The sequence below is a fragment of the Pseudophryne corroboree genome, chromosome 1 (genome assembly GCF_028390025.1).
Source record: "Pseudophryne corroboree isolate aPseCor3 chromosome 1, aPseCor3.hap2, whole genome shotgun sequence".
Classification (NCBI taxonomy): Eukaryota; Metazoa; Chordata; class Amphibia; order Anura; family Myobatrachidae; genus Pseudophryne; species Pseudophryne corroboree.
Genome location: NC_086444.1, coordinates 195,296,213 through 195,323,080, shown reverse-complemented (window position 1 = coordinate 195,323,080; position 26,868 = coordinate 195,296,213). Strand labels below are relative to the sequence as shown.

At 45.7% G+C, this 26,868-nt stretch overlaps 1 protein-coding gene across 1 annotated transcript in view; it reads right to left on the bottom strand.

Moving 5' to 3' along the window:
- Positions 1–26,868, bottom strand: part of ADGRV1 (adhesion G protein-coupled receptor V1) — a 1,000,765-nt gene that overhangs the window by 812,097 nt on the left and 161,800 nt on the right. Inside the window, exons 13-16 of the mRNA XM_063964002.1 lie at positions 19,654–19,780; positions 17,704–17,889; positions 5,822–6,002; positions 2,720–2,883 (exon numbers count right to left, since the gene is read on the bottom strand). Of these exons, the coding sequence (XP_063820072.1) occupies positions 2,720–2,883; positions 5,822–6,002; positions 17,704–17,889; positions 19,654–19,780 (658 nt within the window). The remainder of the gene's footprint in view (positions 1–2,719; positions 2,884–5,821; positions 6,003–17,703; positions 17,890–19,653; positions 19,781–26,868) is intronic.

Here is a 26,868-nt window from a genome sequence, read left to right as displayed (position 1 = left end):
TTCTACAAAGCTTAACACTGCCAATACTGCTAATGTCTCCCCCCACCCCCACGACCTCCGTGTACAGCACCGGGTCGGGGCGCGGAACTTTGCATAGGGCCGTGTGAGCGGCCTGTACCTGTATGCCAAGGCAGCGGGGAACTCCTCGGCTGCTGCGGGCGGTCAGCGGGAGCAGAGAGCGTACTGCATAGAGCCGTGGAGCGGCCTATGCACACGCGCTCCCGGCCCGCCACACACAGCATAGAGTGGAGTGGCCTCCTGTGTAGCCAGGCAGCGGGGAACATATCGGCTGCTGCGGCGCAGGGAGCAGCGGTCTGCTAGGTAACTTAAGATGCTGGGAGCGGCGGAGAGTGAGAGCGCGCTGCATAGAGCCGTGAAGCGGCCTATGCACACGCGCTCCGGGCAGCGGTCGTTATTGAGTGAAACATGCCCAATACAATCCCCAACAGTGGGGCGGCAGCATAAGCTGACCGCCCCTACCCAACATACCTGGACCGTAACAAAAGTCTATGACGGGGCTTCTCATCCAAGCTCCGTCCAGCTTTTTGCAGGCAGCCTGCAGGTGGAGTGAGGGAGCTCTTTACAGAGAGGTCCGACACTCACGGCTGTTCTCAGCCGCTTCCACTGTCCCTGACCCACGCCTGTTAGAAGGGGGGAAAGGACGTGGAAATCCTTGAAAGGAAAAAAAAAAAACTTAGAAAAAATTCCAATACTTTGTGGACGAGCTCCACTATGCCTTCTAACTGTGTCGAGCACAGAAAAAACACTGGAGTGCTCGAGGATATGGAGGGGAGGAGTAGTCTCAAAAATTAATTTATTCAGTGCCTTCTTCCGGTGGAAGCCGTCTATATCCCAAGAGTACTCCAGTGACCCCTAGTGGATGAAAAAGAAATATGTGATATACCCTACTAGTTTAAGTATACTCTTACAGCATGACTGGAAACGGATAGTCATATTATAACATTTACTTTTTCCATATGTAAATGTTATCTTTTTATTCCATTTCTTTAGGTCTTTTTGTAATCTAGTAATGTGCCATAGAATCGGGACTATTATCCCGTAGGGGAATAACAAGGATATTATTAATAATCTATTCTACAATCAATATAGTCCCCTCTCCGCTCTATTTGCTAATCACACTAATCTTTCAAGTAAAATTAAACTATACTGTGACTTTTAGATACTTACCTTTTATACAATAATAAATATTTATTTTTTTCTCCCAGTCCTACTGTAGATTAGAATAAATCATGCTACACACAGCGACATATTAGAAATGTTTTCACCTTAGTTCATTAGGTTCCGATGAAGTACAAAACCTGCTATATTGCATAAAGTTATGCTTTATGCACAATGGAATTTATTCATCTGACAAGATCAGATAAGGATGATCTAAATTGTTGAAAATTTAAATTCTATACATCAATGGTTACTTTTACTTAGAATACGACTATCATAATTAAATCATCCTAAATTTAATATACTACACTAGTTAAAGTGCCGAATAATTACGGTGCTCCGTGCGGCTACTTCTATCTAGCCCCTCATATGTTATAAACCATCTCCCCCGCGTGGATAAATAGATCTCTTTTACCCATATTACATTGACACTGCAGTCTCATTAAAATAATCTGAGCAGACTGCCATTTCACAACATGAAATAAGGTTAACAAGCAGGGAGTAGAGGTCTTTCAGTGGCTGTAACTAATGTCACTCAGTTTAATAATTGAGCTCATTGGAGGACAGCCATATAAGTAAGCCAGCGGAGGGAATCCCAGGCAGGCTCCACGGTGACCAAGCCCCTATCTGGGTGAAACGTACGTTTGTGGTGACGTCATAGTGACGTCAGTTCCGGAATCCCGTGCAGCTCACACGGGACCGGGCGTAGGGCACAGCGAGGAATTACCTTACACTGGGACTACCGAGGAATCACACTCTACTACAGGTACCTCTGGTGTTATCTCATCGGGATGCGGCGGTGATGGCCACACTGCAATGACTGACAGGTCAACAGTGTTCCCGTAGCCACCAGCACCCGACAGCAGAGACACCACTTCTTCCTTCCTGCCGGCGCCGGCAATCTGCACTATATTGACATTTCAATATTATAGACAAATTATAGATACTCACTGCAAGGATTTTCGCACCAGAGGAGTTATGATACAATCTCTCTTATAATTATGTATTTAACTGTGTATTCCTCACCTAAAATCCCTGAATTGAAAATATTTTTTGCTGTGCCCTAACAGAGGTATGAGGCATTGAATACCTCCAATTGGTAAAGCTCTGCATTATACATTATTGTACACTATATTTTTCACCCTTTTTAGAATACAAGCACTAAGATCTGATACTGCAAAATAAGATTAAATTATTGGTCACATTGACAGCATTATAGAATACTCTGGGGATTCAGATATATACAAAGAATCTCCTAGATAAAAGTGTAAATAATCAGGAGACACAAATATTTACAAAGAATCTCCTGGATAAAAATGTTTAATTTTAATTCTTTTTTTAGATTGAGAGCAGGAATTGCTCTATATTTTAACCATATTAATTAAAAGTTACATTTTAATAATTAGTAAAAATTAGAAAATAAAAAGCGTGCCCCCACCCAGAGGCAAACTTTCTGTCCCTCTGTCTCTTAGTAGGGATAATCTTTTCATGACATCCACCATGTAATCCAGAATATAAAATAATGATAACAAATATTTACCTCATCTGGAATGGATGAAACTGTTATGGTTTTAAAGGTATCACCATCTGTAAACTGAAGTATGCCGTTTGCAGGGTAAACATCAGTACTTGAATTAGGAGTTATGGTCCAGGACACATTAATGACTCCAAAATGTCCATGTTTTCTTATAACATCAAATGTAGCTAGAAATAAACATACATGATTAGCCACAAGTAGTGCAGCCAAAGGCCGGCATTTAATATAACATTTGCAGAGAGAGTTAGATTTGGGTGGGTTATTTAGTTTCTGTGCAGGGTAAATACTTGCTGCTTTATTTTTACACTGCAATTTAGATTTCAGTTTGAACACACCCCACCCAAATCTAACTCTCTCTGCACATGTTATATCTGTCCACACTGCAGTGCACATGGTTTTGCCCAACTGCTAACAAATTTGCTGCTGCGATCAACCCAGAATTAGGCCCATGATGTATGACTTGATGTGACCGAGTGACAGCAGGTGTCGCCTTGGCTCCGGCTTCCTTAGTTATAATACTTGTACTAACCGTCAGGGGCATATTTTTAATCATGGGCCCCTGAGTCATGGGCCTCTGAGTCAAGGGATACCGACACCAATCTGCCCATACCCCAGAACAAATAACATAGGACCTAGGCCAGCTCCATTTTTCTGGCGTTTTCTTCAAACATATGCCACTGGCGCCATACAAGCGTATATCTAAAGATATCGCTGAAAATATGGCTCAGAGGATACCAAGGACTCTAACACTGTGTCAGAGTGTTTGCTATCTTCTGCACATATGCCAGCGCCATTTGTCAACAGAGGCGCCAAAACTTGCACAGGGGCTCCCTCATTTGTTAAAACACCACTGCAGACCATAACTCACATACAAGAACCCCAATGCACACAAGGTATAAACAGCTGCTAGTATGGTGGTTCAAAGGCACTGGTTGCACTCCCGTATCCAATCGTATTAGAGGCTTTTCAGGTATCACAGACAGACATTGTGGTTTCTTTTCAAGGACTCTGCAAAAAATCCAGCCTATCATTATGATATCAGGGATAACTGGTTCCGAGAACAGGAGTGATTTAAGAGGTAGCTGTGGCAATTGGGGTGTTACTTCTGAAAATAGCCAGTACATGTAATGTATTCGAAAAAACTTTTGTGCCGGAATATTTCGTTTCCTGTAACTCAAACCCATGTATGCACCCTTCCCATTCTTATTTACTTTTATACCCTATATATTCCATTAGTTATCTGTGAAAATATTTAGTATTAAAGAATAAATGAAAAAATAATAATAATAATAATAATAATAATAATAATAATTAAGAATAATATCACCAGGCACAAACTGAGATTGATACCAGACTGTTGATGCTTGGATATATTCTTATTCTGATTCCCATCAGAATTACAATCTCATCAGGACTAGAATTGACCCATTAAGTTTATGTCTTAAAAAAATATATAAATATGTATATGTTTTTCACACACAAGCCCAAAGGGACCCAGTCATTAGTTCTTAGTGCGGAACATACAGATTTCCCCATGTATGACCGAGTTGAAAGCGGATGCCTCCAATTGGCCTGTGTGAGGCCAACATTAATGAACCACCCTCTCATTGGTCCAGTAACTCAGTCTTTAGATGGACACAGATTACCAGATTACTACTGGATAATTTCACACATGCCAAGTGTACAGAACAATGAGGTGCCATAGATAACAGATTAAGTAGAAAGTGTCCTTTACAAACAACCCTTTATTCATTTCTTCTCCTAAAATACAACTCACTTTAGCTTCATTTATGGTTTAGACTATGGGTAAAATGAAACATGAGATTGTCTCTATGACATGTATTTTTCTGTGTTTTAAAACTTTTAATTACATTGGTTAAAATAAGACTAGGAATGCACTTTCCTGCATGTGCATCTAGTACAACGGGTGTCTAGATTTACAATGTATCCCGCAGTATATATAGGGAGAAAAACTATCGCTCGTACCTCATAGACTTAAAGTTCATTTGCAGTTAGAATAAGGCTAATGTTACATAATAAAAGCTATGGAATGTCTAAGGAAACCGAGGATCAGAGGAAAAGTTTGTCTTGATGTATAAAGCCCCCAGACCGGGATGCAGTCAATTTACCTACAATCAAAATCCCGACAACCACTGACCGACGGTCAAAATCCCGACATGGTCAAAATCCAGACATTTACAATACCGACAAGGCATTTAAAATGTCGACAGGTCAAAAAGTCGACATGAGTTTTTCATTGAAACTGACTTGTTCATACTTTACCATCCCAGTGGACGTGGATGGGGAATATAATAGTGTTCCCAAAGCATAGCGAGCGCAGCGAGCCATGCATGGGGACGCAGTACACTTACACGGTGTCCATGTCGACCTATGTCGACATACACACTAAAAACCAATGGAAAACTTGTTGACTTTTTGACCTGTTGACATTTGAAATGTCTGTATTTTGCCCTTGTCCAGATTTTGACCTTGTCTGGCTTTTGACCGTCAGTCAATTGTTGTCAGGATTTTGACAGTTGGGATTTTGATTGTAGGTATTTCATACTGAACCCCCCAGACCTGTATTACAGCAAATAGGACAATGCTACTAAAACATCAATGTTCTCCTCCATACATATACTGGAATCAGTCTGATTTACAGCAGTATCACGCCGTCAGAATGCCGCCAGCGGGTCGAGAACACAGAGTCCCCTTGCAGGCTCGCTGCACTCACCACAGGATCTATTCCCACTCTATGGCTGTCATGGACACCCACAAGTGGGAATAGTCCTGTTTTGCCGGGATTCCGGCTGCGGCACTGTCGGCTGGAGGGATTCCGGCGTCGGTATCCTGACCGCTGGGATCTCCACAGCCGGCAAATTGAATGGATCCCCATGTACTGTATAGTTATGATGTTGATGCTAGAGAAGAAACATTACTGAACTGTCACTTTATCACTCCACAAATGACTCCCTGTGTTTTACTGGGTAAAGTTGATTTATTAAACCCACTCTAATCAGATTAAACACAAAGGATGAAGGTGTTTTCCACACTGATGAAATACAATCACTGCCAGTTTATAATGAAATAAAACCCCATCTGTACCATAGTGGATGTCCTTTCCTTTGCTTTCATTTATATGTTTTACTATTCCTGGAGAAACAAACTCAATAACTCCGTGGGGATCATCGTTCTTTAAAATAGTTATGTTGACTCTCCTGGCGTCTCCTAATGTGCTGGGAAAGTCCCCGAGGCTGCTGATCACCACTGAGTACATCTCGTCCAGCTGTAAACAGAACAAAGAGAGTATCACAAGTAGTACCGATATTACTACAGTATTATAATAATAATGGTGTCAACTTATTTCTTACATAACGTGCTCCAAATAACTACTGGCGACTTCATGCTAAGTGACCTATAATGAACAGATGTCTATTCAGAGATGCAGGCAGACCCCATGGTTTACACTACAGACATATCTGATGTTTTCCAATCTGCACATGCGCAGAAGCCGCACTGTATATGTGCAGATTTGGGGCTGTGATGTCGCTTGCATTGCTCCAAATGTTGTTGCATGACTGACATGTTGCTGGCATTTGGTGGTGGCGACAGGAAGTGTCGCAGGAAAATAAGAATTTACTTACCGATAATTCTATTTCTCGGAGTCCGTAGTGGATGCTGGGGTTCCTGAAAGGACCATGGGGAATAGCGGCTCCGCAGGAGACAGGGCACAAAAAGTAAAGCTTTTCCAGATCAGGTGGTGTGCACTGGCTCCTCCCCCTATGACCCTCCTCCAGACTCCAGTTAGGTACTGTGCCCGGACGAGCGTACACAATAAGGGAGGATTTTGAATCCCGGGTAAGACTCATACCAGCCACACCAATCACACCGTACAACTTGTGATCTAAACCCAGTTAACAGTATGATAACAAAGGAGCCTCTGAAAGATGGCTCCCTAAACAATAACCCGAATTAGTTAACAATAACTATGTACAAGTATTGCAGATAATCCGCACTTGGGATGGGCGCCCAGCATCCACTACGGACTCCGAGAAATAGAATTATCGGTAAGTAAATTCTTATTTTCTCTATCGTCCTAGTGGATGCTGGGGTTCCTGAAAGGACCATGGGGATTATACCAAAGCTCCCAAACGGGCGGGAGAGTGCGGATGACTCTGCAGCACCGAATGAGAGAACTCCAGGTCCTCCTTTGCCAGGGTATCAAATTTGTAGAATTTTACAAACGTGTTCTCCCCTGACCACGTAGCTGCTCGGCAGAGTTGTAATGCCGAGACCCCTCGGGCAGCCGCCCAAGATGAGCCCACCTTCCTTGTGGAATGGGCCTTAACAGATTTAGGCTGTGGCAGGCCTGCCACAGAATGTGCAAGTTGAATTGTGTTACAAATCCAACGAGCAATCGACTGCTTAGAAGCAGGCGCACCCAACTTGTTGGGTGCATACAGTATAAACAGCGAGTCAGATTTTCTGACTCCAGCCGTCCTTGAAATGTATATTTTTAAAGCTCTGACAACGTCCAACAACTTGGAGTCCTCCAAGTCGCTTGTAGCCGCAGGCACTACAATAGGCTGGTTCAGGTGAAACTCTGATACCACCTTAGGGAGAAAATGCGGACGCGTCCGCAGCTCTGCCCTATCCGAATGGAAAATTAAATAAGGGCTTTTATAAGATAAAGCCGCCAGTTCAGATACTCTCCTGGCGGACGCCAGGGCCAGTAACATAGTCACTTTCCATGTGAGATATTTCAAATCCACATTTTTTAGTGGTTCAAACCAATGGGATTTGAGGAAATCTAAAACTACATTTAGATCCCACGGTGCCACCGGAGGCACCACAGGAGGCTGTATATGCAGTACTCCTTTGACAAAAATCTGGACCTCAGGAACTGAGGCCAATTCTTTTTGGAAGAATATTGACAGGGCCGAAATTTGAACCTTAATAGATCCCAATTTGAGACCCATAGACAATCCTGATTGCAGGAAATGTAGGAAACGACCCAGTTGAAATTCCTCCGTCGGAGCACTCCGATCCTCGCACCACGCAACATATTTCCGCCAAATGCGGTGATAATGCTTCGCGGTGACTTCCTTTCTTGCCTTAATCAAGGTAGGAATGACTTCTTCTGGAATGCCTTTTCCTTTTAGGATCTGGCGTTCAACCGCCATGCCGTCAAACGCAGCCGCGGTAAGTCTTGGAATAGACACGGTCCCTGCTGAAGCAGGTCCTGTCTTAGAGGTAGAGGCCACGGATCGTCCGTGACCATCTCTTGAAGTTCCGGGTACCAAGACCTTCTTGGCCAATCCGGAGCCACTAGTATCGTTCTTACTCCGCTTTGCCGTATGATTCTCAATACCTTTGGTATGAGAGGCAGAGGAGGAAACACATACACCGACTGGTACACCCAAGGTGTTACCAGCGCGTCCACAGCTATTGCCTGCGGATCTCTTGACCTGGCGCAATACCTGTCCAGTTTTTTGTTGAGGCGAGACGCCATCATGTCCACCATTGGTCTTTCCCAACGGTTTATTAGCATGTGGAAAACTTCTGGATGAAGTCCCCACTCTCCCGGGTGAAGATCGTGTCTGCTGAGGAAGTCTGCTTCCCAGTTGTCCACTCCCGGGATGAACACTGCTGACAGTGCTATCACGTGATTCTCCGCCCAGCGAAGGATCCTGGCAGCTTCTGCCATTGCACTCCTGCTTCTTGTGCCGCCCTGTCTGTTTACATGGGCGACTGCCGTGATGTTGTCCGACTGGATCAACACCGGTCTTCCTTGAAGCAGAGGTTCCGCCTGGCTTAGAGCATTGTAGATTGCTCTTAGTTCCAGAATGTTTATGTGAAGAGACTTTTCCAGGCTCGACCACACTCCCTGGAAGTTTCTTCCTTGTGTGACTGCTCCCCAGCCTCTCAGGCTGGCGTCCGTGGTCACCAGGATCCAATCCTGTATGCCGAATCTGCGGCCCTCCAATAGATGAGCCCTCTACAACCACCACAGAAGAGATACCCTTGTCCTTGGAGACAGGGTTATCCGCAGGTGCATCTGAAGATGCGTGCATTGATGTACAGACACCTTTCCTGGTTTTAGGAGATTCCTGACCAGGTCGGATAACTCCTTGGCTTTTTCCTCGGGAAGAAAAACCTTTTTCTGAACCGTGTCCAGAATCATCCCTAGGAACAGCAGACGAGTTGTCGGTATTAATTGGGATTTTGGAATATTCAGAATCCATCCGTGCTGCTTTAGCACCTCTTGAGATATTGCTAATCCCATCTCTAGCTGTTCTCTGGACCTTGCCCTTATTAGGAGATCGTCCAAGTATGGGATAATTAATACGCCTTTTCTTCGAAGAAGAATCATCATCTCGGCCATTACCTTTGTAAAGACCCGAGGTGCCGTGGACAAACCAAACGGCAGCGTCTGAAACTGATAGTGACAGTTTTGTACAACGAACCTGAGGTACCCCTGGTGTGAGGGGTAAATTGGAACGTGGAGATACGCATCCTTGATGTCCAAGGATACCATAAAGTCCCCTTCTTCCAGGTTCGCTATCACTGCTCTGAGTGACTCCATCTTGAACTTGAACTTCTTTATGTACAGGTTCAAGGACTTCAGATTTAGAATAGGCCTTACCGAGCCATCCGGCTTCGGTACCACAAATAGAGTGGAATAATACCCCTTCCCTTGTTGTAGAAGAGGTACCTTGACTATCACCTGCTGAGAGTACAGCTTGTGAATGGCTTCCAAAACCGTCTCCCTTTCGGAAGGGGACGTTGGTAAAGCAGACTTCAGGAAACGGCGAGGTGGATCTGTCTCTAATTCCAACCTGTACCCCTGAGATATTATCTGCAGGATCCAGGGATCTACCTGCGAGTGAGCCCACTGCGCGCTGTAATTTTTGAGACGACCTCCCACCGTCCCCAAGTCCGCTTGAGAAACCCCAGCGTCATGCTGAGGCTTTTGTAGAAGCCGGGGAGGGCTTCTGTTCCTGGGAAGGAGCTGCCTGTTGCTGTTTCTTCCCTCGACCTCTGCCTCGTGGCAGATATGAATAGCCCTTTGCTCTCTTATTTTTAAAGGAACGAAAGGGCTGCGGTTGAAAAGTCGGTGCCTTTTTCTGTTGGGGAGTGACTTGAGGTAGAAAGGTGGATTTCCCGGCTGTAGCCGTGGCCACCAAATCTGATAGACCGACTCCAAATAACTCCTCCCCTTTATACGGCAAAACTTCCATATGCCGTTTTGAATCCGCATCGCCTGTCCACTGTCGCGTCCATAAAGCTCTTCTGGCCGAAATGGACATAGCACTTACCCGTGATGCCAGTGTGCAGATATCCCTCTGTGCATCACGCATATAAAGAAATGCATCCTTTATTTGTTCTAACGACAGTAAAATATTGTCCCTGTCCAGGGTATCAATATTTTCAATCAGGGACTCTGACCAAACTACCCCAGCACTGTACATCCAGGCAGTCGCTATAGCTGGTCGTAGTATAACACCTGCATGTGTGTATATACTTTTTTGGATATTTTCCATCCTCCTATCTGATGGATCTTTAAGTGCGGCCGTCTCAGGAGAAGGTAACGCCACTTGTTTTGATAAGCGTGTTAGCGCCTTGTCCACCCTAGGAGGTGTTTCCCAGCGCTCCCTAACCTCTGGCGGGAAAGGGTATAATGCCAATAATTTCTTTGAAATTATCAGCTTTTTATCAGGGGCAACCCACGCTTCATCACACACGTCATTTAATTCTTCTGATTCAGGAAAAACTATAGGTAGTTTTTTCACACCCCACATAATACCCTGTTTAGTGGTACCTGTAGTATCAGCTAAATGTAACGCCTCCTTCATTGCCAAAATCATATAACGTGTGGCCCTACTGGAAAATACGGTTGATTCGTCACCGTCACCACTGGAATCAGTGCCTGTGTCTGGGTCTGTGTCGACCGACTGAGGCAAAGGGCGTTTTACAGCCCCTGACGGTGTTTGAGGCGCCTGGACAGGCACTAATTGATTGTCCGGCCGCCTCATGTCGTCAAACGACTGCTTTAGCGTGTTGACACTATCCCGTAATTCCATAAATAAAGGCATCCATTCTGGTGTCGACCCCCTAGGAGGTGACATCCCCATATTTGGCAATTGCTCCGCCTCCACACCAATATCGTCCTCATACATGTCGACACACACGTACCGACACACAGCAGACACACAGGGAATGCTCTAAACGAAGACAGGACCCACTAGCCCTTTGGGGAGACAGAGGGAGAGTCTGCCAGCACACACCAAAAAGCGCTATATATGACAGGGATAGCCTTATAATAAGTGCTCCCTTATAGCTGCTTTATATATATCAAGATATTGCCATTAAATTTGCCCCCCCTCTCTGTTTTACCCTGTTTCTGTAGTGCAGTGCAGGGGAGAGACCTGGGAGCCGTCCTGACCAGCGGAGCTGTGAGAGGAAATGGCGCCGTGTGCTGAGGAGATAGGCCCCGCCCCTTTTTCGGCGGGCTCGTCTCCCGCTATTTTGTGAATACAGGCAGGGGTTAAATATCTCCATATAGCCTCTGGGGGCTATATGTGAGGTATTTTTAGCCTTTATATAGGTTTACATTTTGCCTCCCAGGGCGCCCCCCCCCAGCGCCCTGCACCCTCAGTGACTGCGTGTGAAGTGTGCTGAGAGGAAAATGGCGCACAGCTGCAGTGCTGTGCGCTACCTTTAGAAGACTGCAGGAGTCTTCAGCCGCCGATTCTGGACCTCTTCTTACTTCAGCATCTGCAAGGGGGCCGGCGGCGCGGCTCCGGTGACCATCCAGGCTGTACCTGTGATCGTCCCTCTGGAGCTGATGTCCAGTAGCCAAGAAGCCAATCCATCCTGCACGCAGGTGAGTTCACTTCTTCTCCCCTCTGTCCCTCGTTGCAGTGATCCTGTTGCCAGCAGGAATCACTGTAAAATAAAAAACCTAAGCTAAACTTTCTCTAAGCAGCTCTTTATGAGAGCCACCTAGAATTGCACCCTTCTCGGTCGGGCACAAAAATCTAACTGGAGTCTGGAGGAGGGTCATAGGGGGAGGAGCCAGTGCACACCACCTGATCTGGAAAAGCTTTACTTTTTCTGCCCTGTCTCCTGCGGAGCCGCTATTCCCCATGGTCCTTTCAGGAACCCCAGCATCCACTAGGACGATAGAGAAATGGGGATGCCAACTTCGTTTTCTGGGCATACTGAAGCCAGTGGCTGCATCCTTGGACTCAGCCTCACTGGCGCCAGCAGCCAGTTTTACATGTCATACCGAGTATCCTGAGGGTCACGCAAAGAGTTCCAATGCTGTGTCTTGGACGCAGCAGCAGAACACAGAGACTGGCAGGAGGCGTCTATTTACACAAGCTGCCTCCTGTGGCATTAGCATATTATCGCATAGCTGCTGCGTCTCTGTACATTAGCGCCCATGTCTGAGCCGGGCTCCGAGTGGAATATATCACTTACTTCAGAGGTGCGCAATTACAAAAATACAGTTGCAAAAACAAAGGGACCAGAGATGAGGTGAAACATACAAGACAAACTTTTGTTGTTATCCCATTCTCTGGATAAAAATGCATTTTTGCTTGACACAAATCACATATAGAAATAACTATGCTGTAACTCATAGGGGCAGATGTACGAAGCCTTGGAGACTGATAAAGTGGAGAGAGATAAAGTACCAGCCAATCAGCTCCTAACTGTCATTTTTCAAACATATGGGCTCATTTATCTCTCACAAAAGCCTAGTACATCTCCCTTTAGTATGGATTGTGGTCTGTGGAACTCAGTAGAAGCCAGTCACAATCACACTGAAACTAGGCTGTTCCTCACCTCTATAGGGAATTGAAGTGCTTTGCATGTCGACACCCACTAGATGGCGTCTGGTGATGCAATTCAAGTATTGCTCCGTTTGGAAGCACACAGCCATCGGCGCTGACATAACTCTTATGTTGCTCCATTATTTTGACGGGCTGGTAACTAGTAAAGGATTAATGCACCACCTAATGTAAATATACAGCGCATCCGGAAAGTATTCACAACGCTTCACTTTTTCCACATTTTGTTATGTCACAACCTTATTCCAAAATGGAATAAATTCATTTTTCCCTCAAAATTCTACACACAATTCCCCATAATGACAAAGTGAAAAGTTATTTTGCGATATTTGCAAATGTATTAAAAATAAAAAACTAAGAAATCACACGTACATTAAGTATTCACAGCCTTTGCTCAATACTTTGTTGATGCACCTTTGGCAGCAATTACAGCCTCAAATCTTTTTGAATATGATGCCACAAGCTTGGCACACCTATATTTGGGCAGTTTCGCCCAATCGTCTTTGCAGCACCTCTCAAGCGCCATCAGGTTGGATGGGAAGCGTTGGTGCACAGCCATTTTCAGATCTCTCCAGAGATGTTCAATCGTATTCAAGTCTGGGCTCTGGCTCTCTCAAGGACATTCACAGAGTTGTCCTGAAGCCACTCTTTTGATATCTTGGCTGTGTGCTTAGGGTCATTGCCCCGCTGAAAGATAAACCATTGCCCCACTCTGAGGTCAAGAGCGCTCTGGAGCAGGCTTTCATCCAGGATGTCTCTGTATATTGCTGCATTCATCTTTCCCTCTAGTCTCTCAGTTCCTGAAGCTGAAAAACATACCCACAGCATGATGCTGCCACCACCATGCTTCACTGTAGGGATGGTACTGGCCTGGTGATAAGCGGTGCCTGGTTTACTCTAAACATGATTCCTGGCATTCATGCCAAAGAGTTAAATCTTTGTCTCATCCGACCAAAGAATTTTGTTTTTCATGGTCAGAGTCCTTCAGGTGCATTTTGGCAAACTCCAGGAGGGCTGCCATGTGCTTTTTATTAAGGAGTGGCTTACGTCTGGCCACTCTACCATACAGGCCTGATTGGTGGATTGCTGCAGAGATGGTTGTCCTTCTGGAAGGTTCTCCTCTCTCCACAGACGAATGCTGTAGGTCTGACAGAGTGACCATCGGGTACTCGGTCACCTTCCTGACTAGGGCCCGTCTCCCCTGATCACTCAGTCTAGATGGCCAGCCAGCTCTAGGAAGAGTCCTGGTGGTTCCGAACTTCTTCCATTACGGATGATGGAGGCAACTGTGCTCATTGGGACCTTAAAAGCAGCAGATATTTTTCTGTACCCTTCCCCAGATTTGTACCTCAAGACAATCCTGTCTCGGAGATCTACAGACAATTCCTTTGACTTTATGCTTGGTTTGTACCTAGACATTGTCACAATCCTGACTGTAGGTTTCATACTTGGTGACTTACCCCTGCCATCTGTCCTGGATCCTGTGTCTTTTCACTCACGGAGTTAAACAGCTTGTCAGCACTGTGAGTTTTCCCGAGTTCTCTGCCTGAAAGGTAGTAGTTAATTAGCTCCACCTGTGGTGATCTCCTGTGTGAGGCTGAATTCAGTAATCTGAACTTTAGGCCTAAAAGCCAGCATCCTGTGTTTTGCAGAAGTTCAGGCTTCAGTGTTCTCTCGGCCTGCTAGGCCTCATTCTACATCACAGCCTTGTCTAGAGTAGTCACATGACAGTGACTGTTCACCTGAATCAGAGTTGTCCAATCCTCTGCCAGTCTGAGACTCTCTGCATCACCTAATCCTGCTCTCCAATCACCAAGGACCAGGAAGTATAAGTTGGGAGACTGAGTTAGAAACTGGGCCAGTTCCTCGTGTCACACACAGCTATGTGTGAGCCTTAATGCTGAGCTCCCTAAAGTTGTGATCTCCAGAGCTCCCGTATCCCTGTGGCCTCCGTGCCTCTGCACCTCCGTGCCTCTGCATCTCCGTGACTCAGCACCCCGTGCCTCTGCATCTCCGTGCCTCTGCATCTCCGTGCCTCTGCACCTCCGTGCCTCTGCACCTCCGTGCCTCTGCACCTCCGTGCCTCTGCACCCCGTGCCTCAGCATCCCAGTGCCTCAGCATCCCCGTGCCTCTGCACCTCCGTGCCTCTGCACCTCCGTGCCTCCAGCACCTCGTGCTTCCAGCATCTCCGTGCCTCAGTACCTCCGTGCCTCAGTATCTCCGTGCCTCAGCACCTCTGTGCTTCCAGCACCTTGTGCCTCAGCACCCCCGTGCCTCAGTACCTCCGTGCCTCAGTACCTCCGTGCCTCAGTATCTCCGTGCCTCAGTATCTCCGTGCCTCAGCACCTCCGTGCTTCCAGCACCTCGTGCCTCAGCACCCCCGTGCCTCAGCACCTCGTGCTTCCAGCACCTCCGTGACTCAGCACCTCGTGCCTCCAGTACCTCCGTGCTTTCAGCACCCCGTGCCTCAGCACCTTCGTGCCTCCAGTACCTCCGTGCCTCAGCACCCCCGTGCTTCCAGCACCTCCGTGCTTCCAGCACCTCCGTGACTCAGCACCTCGTGCCTCCAGTACCTCCGTGCTTTCAGCACCCCGTGCCTCAGCACCTTCGTGCCTCCAGTACCTCCGTGCCTCAGCACCCCCGTGCTTCCAGCATCTCCGTGCTTCCAGCATCTCCGTGACTCAGCACATCGTGCCTCCAGTACCTCCGTGCTTTCAGCACCCCGTGCCTCAGCACCTCCGTGCCTCAGCACCTCCGTGCCTCCAGCACCCCTGTGCCTCCAGCACCTCCGTGCCTCAGCACCTCCGTACTTCCAGCACCCCAGTGTCTCTACGCACCCCAGTGTCTCTACGCACCCCAGTGTCTATTCGCACCCCAGTACCTCCAAGCACCTCAGTGCGTCCAAGCACTTCCGTGCCTCCTAGCACCTTAGTGTCTCCAAGCATCTCAGTGTCTCCAAGCACCCAGTGCACTTTAGCGCAGTTGTACCTGGTATCTTCACTGATTCATCAGCGCCTTTCCAGTTCTGTCTTTCAGGAGACCTTCAGCGTCCACACGTGCCTCCTGTCTGCCGACCTAATCCTGCATGAGGAGAACCTAGATTCAGCCATCTCTGCTGCGGTTCCTCTTCCCAGTCACCGGAAGAAACCCCGAGTCCACAACACTCCCAAACCAGGTCAGTGGTAGTATTCATATAATTCTCCAGTCGCCCGCACAGACTTCACTAACCCCGGGTTCACAAAACCACAGTCATGACAGACATGCACTGTCAAGTGTGGGACCTTATATAGACAGGTATGTGCCTTTCCAAATCATGTCCAATCAACTGAATTTACCGCAGGTGGACTCCAATTAAGCTGCATGAACATCTCAAGGATGATCAGTGGAAACAGGATGCACCTGAGCTCAATTTTGAGCTTCATGGCAAAGGCTGTGAATACTTATGTACATGTGATTTCTTAGTTTTTATTTTTAATAAACCTGCAAAAATCTTTAAAAAAAACTTTTTTCATGTTGTCATTATGGGGTATTGTATGTAGAATTTTGAGGGGAAATTAATTTATTCCATTTTGGAATAGGGCTGTAACATAACAAAATGTGGAAAAAGTGAAGTGCTGTGAATTCTTTCCTGATGCACTGTAAGGTAAGGTGTAAGGTGTAGGTGCACTGTGTCTAGCATTACTGATAGGGTAGTCTGGTTATGTATTGATCAATGCATGTGGCTGCAGCTACATGCATTGATCAATACATAACCAAACTCCACTATTTATTATATGCTAAGCTGTATGATATCAGTAATGCTAGAGATAGTGCACCTACAACACCTCCCCCCTTTTCTCTGTAGAACTACAAGTCTCAGTAGGTAGCACCTCACATTACTGGCAGCTATAGGTATGCAGTCTAAGGCCGCTCCCTAGGATGACAGAATACACTTGGAGTTCCGTGACCTGTATAAAAGCACTCGACCTGTGCCCTCCTACTTTTATATGGTTATCGAATGCCTTGTGACTTCTAATTTCCTTATATCTCACAGGTGGCATGCATTAAGGGGGTAATTCAGATCTGATCGTAGATGTGCTAAATTTAGCACATCTACGATCAGTTACTCTGACATGCGGGGGGACGGCCAGCACAGGGCTAGTCCACCCCGTATGTCAGGCCTTAGCCCCCCTCCCCCCCGCACAGGTGCAAAAGCATCACACGTCAGTGCTGCTTTTGCATCTGCCGAGTAGCTCCCTGCCTGCGCAGCTACCTACCGCATTCCGGGTTGCAGCGGCTGTGCGTGACATCTCGCAGCCGCCACGGCCTGCCCCTGAACGGTCTAGACACGCCTGCGTTGTTTGGAACGCGCCCCACCAACGGCGTTCTAATGCTGTTGGCAAGCCCCCTCCCGCCCCGCGACCGCCTCTGCCTGTCAATCAGGCGATTGGGCCTCCCAGGGTGCATGTGCACTCCCCAAAGGGCTTCAGACTGCGATCGCTGCCGCTGCACCAATCCAGTCTGAATTAGGCCCTATGTCCAATATATTACAAACAGCATTGCATTAAACACTGTACATTACTGGGACAAAAAGAAAACATGCTAGAGCTTTTCCCATTCACATTAAGCTAATGTGATTGTCCATGCGTATACTAAATAAAATATATTTTTGTCATAAGGTCTTTTAGATGTACTCCATGTTCCCGCAGCTGTGAGGGATACTAACAGTGTTGTATGCAATCTGAAATATCTCCTTTCCACACGGCTTTGTACTTAACAACAAAGACAGTAAAATACACTGTGGCTGAAATTCACATGCATCTCACATGTTCTACCAGAAGCCAGCAACAAAAGAGCTGGGATCCCCAGCCTCAGTTCTGTGCATAGCAAACTGGTGTAATTGGCAAATGATTGCTTCTTTATGCTAAATAGGTGTCAGGGGATTTTCACACCATTATCAATCGTCTGTGATCTGAATAGTGGTTCACAGGTTCTTAATAACCACTTAATCATGTATTGCACCCTTTGTAGGGCATGGCGGTGTATACAACCTTTCCTTCAGCTCTTTAAGTGCTAGTTGTGGACAAAGTTAACCTTTGCACAAAGCGCTCAGGAAAGAAGTGCAGCCAGTGAGTAAAACTGTCTAATACCTCTGGTATCCCATCCATCCTTGTTAACAATGTAATTACAATCTCCTTTTCCCCAGTCTTGAACTCCAGGATCCCAGTGTTTCCATAGAATTCATTGCTGTCCTTGGGTTCTATGGTGTAGCGTAGAAACTGCTTTACAAGGATACCTTTGGACCGAGCAATCCTGAGCTCAACAGAATCTCCTTCCTAGAACAGAGAAAATGAATAATGTACCGATCAGTTTCAATCTTAAAGGAGAGAAAACAAACATCAAACTTACACAGTATAGCTCAGAGCTGCAAACTGTGAACAGCTGGCAATGATTGGGGATGTGCCACGTCCATTGTTCTGGCACTGATGAGTTCTAATAAGAATTAAATAATTATATGCAAGTGGGATATTCAGCTCTGCATACCCAGCTGGATCTGTGCTATCAGCCCATAAGTCTTAGAAAACAAGAGACAAATAATTAGTGATTCGTATGTCTCTGCCCTCAATTCACACAATCGGGATTCAATTTGTTAGGGGTTTGCGTGGCAATGCCATTCCTATGTAGCAGAGGCCATGCCAATATCATCATGTATTTTAAGAAAGGATTTACAGGTAAGGCCTTAAGGAAAGGTGTGCAACAGCTGTTGCCATTAAAGACGCAAGGCCAAGGGGGCAGTAACGTCGCGGTCCCTATGGCACCTGTCTACATCTCGATTACATAGAAAGGTGCCAGGTACCAATATTCCTGCTCCTGGAGCTGTTCTGTGAAGTCATGATGTCAGCTGTGCCGGGACCCGGAGGTACTTGCCCAGGGTCCATAACAAACTTTGCAGGGGTGAGTATGTGGTCGCGGTTGCAGCTATTATTACAAATTAATCAGTGTTGAGTTATAATAAGGATGACACAGGAGTCAGTAGGATAGCCTGAATTTGGACAAAGTATACATATCTGAATGTATGCTGTTACATTGGTGGTTCTGAATGCGTAGTTGGCTGATAGGAACATCCGAGGATCTACATGTGTAGGCTTACCATAACATACCTTTAAACTGGGGTGCTCATGGAGTAGACAGGTTCTGTGGCTGATAAAAACCAGGTGAAATGCAGTTTTGAAGCCAGCCAGCCACAGAACCTGTGTAATTCATTAATATCCCTGTTTTAAAGGGATAGTATGGTAAGCCTATACATGTGTCTAGGGTGACCATATCATCCCTTTTACCTGGGACACTCATGGATTACACAGGTTCTGTGGCTGATTAACACCAGCTGAAATGTAGGCTTGAAGTCAGCCAACCACAGAACTTGTGTAATCCATGAGCGTCCCAGGTAAAAGGGATAATATGGTCACCCTAGTCTAGCCACAATTTCTAAATTGAAGATCACAGCTACAATATTATTATTTAGTATTTTCTGATACCATGCTAAATTGTGTAACCAAATGTATATGAGTTATCTTGGAAATCTCTAATTTAGCTTGTAACATCAATAAAGTAATATACATACCTCCCAACATGACCCTCTCCAGGAGGGACACAATGCTCTGCTCCTGGACTTCCCTCATAATTTATGATTGCCATCACCTGTGCTGAAACACCTTTCTTATCCATTAACCCAGTGTTTCCCAACCTCGTTCCTCAAGGCACACTAACAGTGCAGGTTTTAGTGATATCCAGGCTTCAGCACAGGTGACTTAATTAGTACCTCAGTTACTTTGATTTAACCATCTGTGCTGAAGCCTGGATATCACTAAAACCTGCACTGTTGGTGTGCCTTGAGGACCGCGGTTGGGAATGCCTGCATTAACCTGATCAAAACAGGTGCTGGCAATCATACATTAAGAGAAAAGTCCAGAAGCAGAACATTTTGTCCCTCCTGGAGAGGGTCATGTTGGGAGGTATGAATATACAATACTAAAAAGTATAAGAACAAAGAATAAAAGTAACTATAACACATAAAAAGTAACATTTACAAATATGCTTACTTTTACACTATAAGGACCTCTGTGAGACGGAGAGAATTCAAACACTCCTCCCGGATCATCGTTTTCCAGTATAGTTAGTTCACAGCTGGTAAATCCTGACTTCAGGACCTGATTTTCCACATTGACACTTTAAGATGTTCAAAGTGAATATCGTTAGATATATATATATATTAATATATATTGAGATACTGACACTGGCCCTCATTCCGAGTTGTTCGCTCGCTAGCTGCTTTTAGCAACATTGCACACGCTAAGCCGCCGCCTACTGGGAGTGAATCTTAGCTTTGCAGAATTGCGAACGAAAGATTCGCATAATTGCGAATAGAAATTTCTTTGCCGTTTCTGAGTAGCTCGGGACTTACTCTGCCACTGCGATCAGTTCAGTCAGTTTCGTTCCTGGTTTGACGTCACAAACACACCCAGCGTTCGCCTAGACACTCCCCCGTTTCTCCAGCCACTCCCGCGTTTTTCCCAGAAACGGCAGCGTTTTTCCGCACACACCCATAAAACGGCCAGTTTCCGCCCAGAAACACCCACTTCCTGTCAATCACACTCCGATCACCAGAACGATGAAAAATCCTCGTTATGCCATGAGTAAAATACCTAACTTTTGAGTAAAATAACTAACCGCATGCGCTCTGCGAACCTTGCGCATGCGCAGTAAGCGACTAATCGCAATATAGCGAAACTCTGCAACGAGCGAACAACTCGGAATGAGGGCCACTGACAGCAAAACAAGTTAGTAACACAGCCACATATTAGAGAAAGAAAATAGCTTATTGATATATTGTAGTAGTAATAAATGTGTAATAATCTCACTTATGCTCTAAACTCCTTAAATGTGTTGTCTAGAAGCAACTCACCTCCTTCCTTTCCAATCTGATTTTCGTCCCCACCCGTCAACTAAAACTGCCCTAACCAAAGTCACCATCAACCTGCACACTACAAATTCCAAGGGTTACTTTTTTAGACTGATCGTCTTTTACCTCACTGTGGCATTCAACAGTGTCAACCACCCTCTGCCTTCAAATCCTTCATTCCATTTGCCTTTGTGGCACTGCCATCTCATGGTTCACTTCCTACTTGTCCAACAGTTTCATCTTCCTCCTCCATTTCACCTACCTTCCCTCTTTCTGTTTGTGTTCCCTAAAGATATGTCCTTGGTCCTATAGTCTACTCCCCTTTATACCTCATCCCTTGGCAAGCTCACATCTATCTTTTGACCTTAATATCACTTGTACCATGATAACAACCAGCTCCATCTCTCTTATTCTGACCTCAACCCTCACATCCTAGGATATATTATCTGCTGTATGGCTCATTTAACTCTCATGATGCTCAAACTCTGCTGACAATTGTTCCACAGGCTCCCTGTCCTTCTCAAAATTAAATGCAAACTCCTCTTGCTCACCTTCAAAGCCCTCAACTACTAATCCTCTCAATACTTCTCCAAACTCATTCCCACTCAGGGCCGTCTTTTCGTATGGGCTCAATGGGCTCTTGCCCAAGGGCCCCAAGAGTATAAGGGCCTAGCCTGATGGCTGAGGGTCCCCTCTTTCCGGGGGTACCAGATTTTTGAAAATCGTCCCTGGGGAACTGGAGATATCAGACTTGTAAGCAGTGGTCCTCATCCAAGCCTGTTAATTGCTCTTCCCAGCAAGATATCTTGGGTTCTGTCTGACTTAGAGTTTTTCTGAGGGTATACTCCAAAAGCCGTGACTCTCACCTTTTGGTGGACACTGGCAGCTTGTCTCTACTATGCCCAAAACCAGAGATATCAGCCTTCAAGCAGCTGGTCCCTGCTCCAGTTCCAGTTTTAGATTTTCATTGGTGAATTGCTCTGGCTCCTGAACTCTGATCCCCAAGTCCATAGAGCCTCCTGAAAGTTGTGAGTCTCTAAATTTTTTTATCCCATTCAAAACTAAGAAATATATTTTCAAGAACTTGAGATATCTGCAGTCAAGCAAGCTGCCCTCCCACCGGAAAATGATAAATATTAAGCCCACTCCACTATACACCCCTCCCCTACGTATTAAACACCCCCTACCACCCTGGAAGTCATGTACCAGGGCTTCTTCATTCAGCCCAATGCCCCCTTCTACAGTTTAGCCCCATCTGTGCAGTAAAGGAGTAATTGGCAGAAATTACTGCTCCAGGTCCTACATGCTGAGAGGAAGATAGAACACCCCCTACCACCCGCGGAACATCAAAGCTGCCTCTGGGTAGGGGACCCAGTGCATTGCTGTGCCCAGGGGCCTACACTGCTGTTAAGACATCCCTGTTCCCACTCACACTTCCTTCCACCCTCATAGAGTGATTGCTGCCTCACCTCCTCCCTAATCACCTCCTACCATGCCTGGCTCCAGCATTTCACACGTGATGATCCTATCGTCTGGAAGGCCACAGCAAGCATTCGCCCAGTCTTCATGCCTTCAAACATGCCCTGAAAACTCATATCTTTAGCCAAGCCTACCATCCCTCCTCCTGACTCATCGTCCTCAACAATACCCAACTCTACTCCAAACTCACCATTTGTGTCCACATGCAGCCACTTTAGAATTTAATTACCTAATCTGCTGATTTAATTACAGTATATACAGTATATCTGTAAATAGTGTTATTTATGTAAGAATTCTGTTGACATTTGTACTTTGTATTGTGTGCAGTGCTGCATGATCCTTGCGGAATCTAATAGGTAAAAGCTAATAAAACTGATAATAATAATAATAATAATAATAATAATAATATTGACTTTGTTTAAAAAGTACTTTAAATGCTAAATAATCCTTGCTCACAACATGATCACTGTTCATTTATATGATAAATACTAACCTTAACAAATATCAACAGAGATTGTAAGAAAAGTACATTTTTAACTAAAGCAGTGGCAGTAACATGGAGTAATTTTTCTTTATCAAAAGTAGTTATACAGTCATATACTAAAAGTCCAAGGAATTTAAAAAAAAACTCAGATAATCATTGTCCCATATATGCCTTGGATTCACAGACAGCTGTGAATCAGATACAGATTACAGATCTCCACCTCTATGGTGGAGCCAGATTCAGGAGGAGTTAGTGGCAAATTTCCATACAGGTGGCACTTGTTTGATTGCAGCACTTGGATACATGTGCTGGTACTGTCAACCCAAAAAGTATCAATAACTGCTAAATATTTCCACTGTACTTTACCATATGCCATCTTGAATGGAGTGCAAATGGGTAGGACATGCACATACTGCCCCTGTAAGCTGTCATACTTTGTAAATATGTATATATTGTTTTATTATTAAATCATCAAATGAGGGCCTATAACTAATGAATAAAAATAATAAAATTAGGCAGGTGGGACGCGGCCGTTACTGTTGTGCCTAGGGGCGCCCTCACCAATAAATCCGCCTCTGGGAGGAATGCAGAGGTCATGTTCCTGGGAAAACTGTCTCTCAAGGGGGCATTCTGTTTTCCCCACCTCTATTTAACCTCTTCTACTCTCCTCCTCATACGACTTCCTCTATTGGCTAAAAGTCAGACAGTCAGCAAATCCAACTGCCTTGACTTCCTTTCCCTCCTTACCCGTTTCCCTACACATTATTCTCTGCATCTGTGCCATTTCTCTCTCTCTCTGTCTCCCATTTTGTATTTGTCTCTGTGTGTATAGTTTTGTCTGGGTACCTAAGTCTACCTGTCTACCCATGTGTGTCTTTGCCCTAACTGTGCATGTTTGCCTATGGTCCCATCCTACATGTGTGCCTCTGCTTGCATCTCCATGTGCGTGTAATGCCTGATGCCTGCCTGGAGTACGCTGTATACTGTAATGTGTATTGAAAGAACTGACATGCTGTTGAACCACTGTACTCAACAATATCTGGAATGTGTTGTCTTTTACTGCTGTGACGTTATCTCTAAGATTTGTTTAAAGTACACTATTACCATCAACTGAAATTATTGTGCTGGAGCAAGGTAGCAAAGTGTCCAGTGCCCTCCAATGTCTTATTTCAGCTTTGGGGGGTAGCGGGCCCTGACAGGGATGCACATGTATCACCAGGTCTGGTGGGGGATAACCCATCCATACCAGTGGAGTTTATGTGATTGTGACATGATGTCACTCTCACATCCTCTGCCATCATTTTACCAGGATACTCGTGACAGTGGGTGGTAGTCTTCATCTGTTCATTTTACCAAACAATTTGGTGGCATGTTAGGAAGTCTGGTGGAAAGCAGTAAGGACCGCAGGCATGTGGGGAGGTCTGATGGAAAGTGGTAAGGATTGCAGGCACTTGGGGAGGTCTGATGGGACGTGGCAAAGATTGCAGGCATATGGGGAGGTCTGATGGGAAGTGCAGGCATGTGGGGAGGTCTTATGGGAAGTGGTAAGGATTGCAGGCATATGGGGAGGTCTGATGGGAAGAGGTAAAGATTATAGGCATATGGGGAGGTCTGATAGAAAGTGGCAAAGATTGCAGGCATGTGGGGAGGTCTGATAGGAAGTGGGAAAGATTGCAGGCATGTGGGGAGGTCTTATGGGAAGTGGTAAGGATTGCAAGTATGTGTAGAGGTCTGGTTGAAAGTGGGAGGGACTGCAGGCATGTGGGGAGGTCTGGTGGGAGGTGGTAAGGATTGCAGGTATGTGGGGAGGTCTGATAAGAAGTGGCAAGGATTACAGGCATGTGGGGAGGTCTGATGGTAGGTGATAAGTATTGCAGTCATGTTGGGAGGTCTGATGGGAGGTGACATGGATTGCAGGCATGTGGGGAGCTCTGATGGGAAGTGGTAAGGATTGCAGACATTTGGAGAGGTCTGGTGGGAAGCGGGAAGGATTGCAGGCATTTGGAGAGGTCTGGTGGGAAGGATTGCAGGCATTTGGAGAGGTCTGGTGGGAAGTGGGGAGGATTGCAGGCATGTGGAGAGATCTGGTGGGAAGTGAGAAGGATTGCAGGCATGTGGAGATGTCTGATGGGAGGTGGTAAGGATTGCAGGCATGTTGGGAGGACTGATGGGAAGTAATAAGGATTGCAGCATGTGGGGAGGTCTGATGGGAAGTTGTAAGGATTGCAGGCATGTGGAGAGGTCTGGGAAGTGGGAAGGACTCCAGGCATGTGGAGATATCTGATGGGAGGTGGTAAGGATTGCAGGCATGTTGGGAGGTCTGATGGGAAGTTATAAGGATTGCAGCATGTGGGGCGGTCTGATGGGAAGTGGTAAGGATTGCAGGCATGCGGAGAGGTCTGGTGGGAAGTGGGAAGGACTGCAGGCATGTGGAGATATCTGATGGGAGGTGGTAAGGATTGCAGGCATGTTGGGAGGTCTGATGGGAAGTAATAAGGATTGCAGCATGTGGGGAGGTCTGATGGGAAGTGGTAAGGATTGCAGGCATGTGGAGAGGTCTGGTGGGAAGTGGGAAGGACTGCAGGCATGTGGAGATATCTGATGGGAGGTGGTAAGGATTGCAGGCATGTTGGGAGGTCTGATGGGAAGTAATAAGGATTGCAGGCATGTGGAGATGTCTGAGGGGCACGAAAACGGCATGTGGAGCTTGTTTACACTATAGGGGTTTCATGTGCTTGCTTCAGGTGCCAATGCTCCTGCATCCACTGGGCTGTTAGAAGAGGTGGACCAAGGAGAATGAGGCCCTACCTGTTTCACTTCTACTGGCCTCCCCAATTTCTGATTGTAGCCCCAACTGCAGCAATACCAATACAGTAACATAATGCTGATATGACAGTACATCTGTTTTTGGTGTTTTTCATGAATTAACCAGTGAAAACATACTGTGACATTTTAAGATAAAATAATGCATTTTCTTAATTTGTCTATTTTTTCATAACTAAAAATACAGTGGCAGAGATTGTTTGGAGAAGAGTATTTTTTTATGTCCTTCTCAACACTGTAGCTATGAAAGTGTATTCACTGTAAGCAGATGTACAGGTATTTCCCTTATATGAGCTTAAACAGTAGATCACAGCAGTGCATGCACACACATAACCACACAGACATGCACAGGGTAAGATATAGCTCAGTATTTATATTACACCCAGTTGCAGGTAGGTCTGCCGTAATTCAGAGACTTATTATTCAGTCAGTTCACACACTTATTGCACTTACCCAAAGTAAACCACAAATCTTTCTGTCTCTACCCTGGCAAAACAGGAAGGGATCAGGGAGGAAGAGCGAAGGAATGAAAGGACACTGCCAAAACCTCAATAAACAGCATAAGAATAAAAAAGCACTTTTATTCTTTAAGCATACATAATGTTGCTGACTTTATGGGAGCTCTATTTGTTGGGTGCTGCCCTGTTTGCAAAGCCTAGAAAGGGAATTTGTCAGCTCTTTCTTATGAGAGGTGACCCTACGACCAAACAGCATGTCAGAACCCATTTAAGACATCCCCTGCCAACCCTCTTTCCGCAGGAGTGCTGCCAAGCTATAGTCCGTGGCTGCAAAGCAAATTGGGACCAAAGAAAAGTGTTTGTTTAGTCTTAATATAGTTTATGTATGCATAATATAAATGGTTTGTAATAAATATGTGTTTGCTCCATACCTTTAAAACCCTAAATATGTAAAAATAGATGAGTTTTCAATACACCCAACTGAGTCTCAAAGTAAGAACCAATATTTGTCACGTTTTGCATAATTTTATCAATAGTTATGCAACAGATATGCATTGATAATGTTTACTTAAACGTAGCTTAACCGAACACTGTTGTATAAAAGCATAACTCCCAACATTTCTCTGCAGGAAAGAGGCACTGTTATGCAAAATTAAGCGGCTGTGACCTCGCCACAAGGGAACTTGGCCTCATGGGAAATGCTTTGCCAGCAAGCCTCACCGCATTTTCAACATGTTGTCGGCATGCCCGGCACTCCGGGAGCTGCGGGCCATGCACCCAGTACCTGTTCCATGAATAGATGCTGAGTGAATGCACATGGCTAAGCAGCACAGCGGGCAGCGGAGGCCCCTCAACCTTCCGCCCCCTCACGGATGGGATGGCGGGACAGTGCCTGAAAAGCGGGACTGTCCTGCCAAAATCAGGACAATTGAGAGGTAGGTAAAGTTACTGTATATATTGTACATAAAGGGGCTGATACAAAGGGAGCACTAGGCCAGTTTGCATAGAATATCTTGTGTAATTTTGCTATATACATGCTCAGTAATGGAGTCCAATAAGGGCGTGTTTTTGCATATACTGTACAGCTCATGCAGATCTGCAGATGTAAATC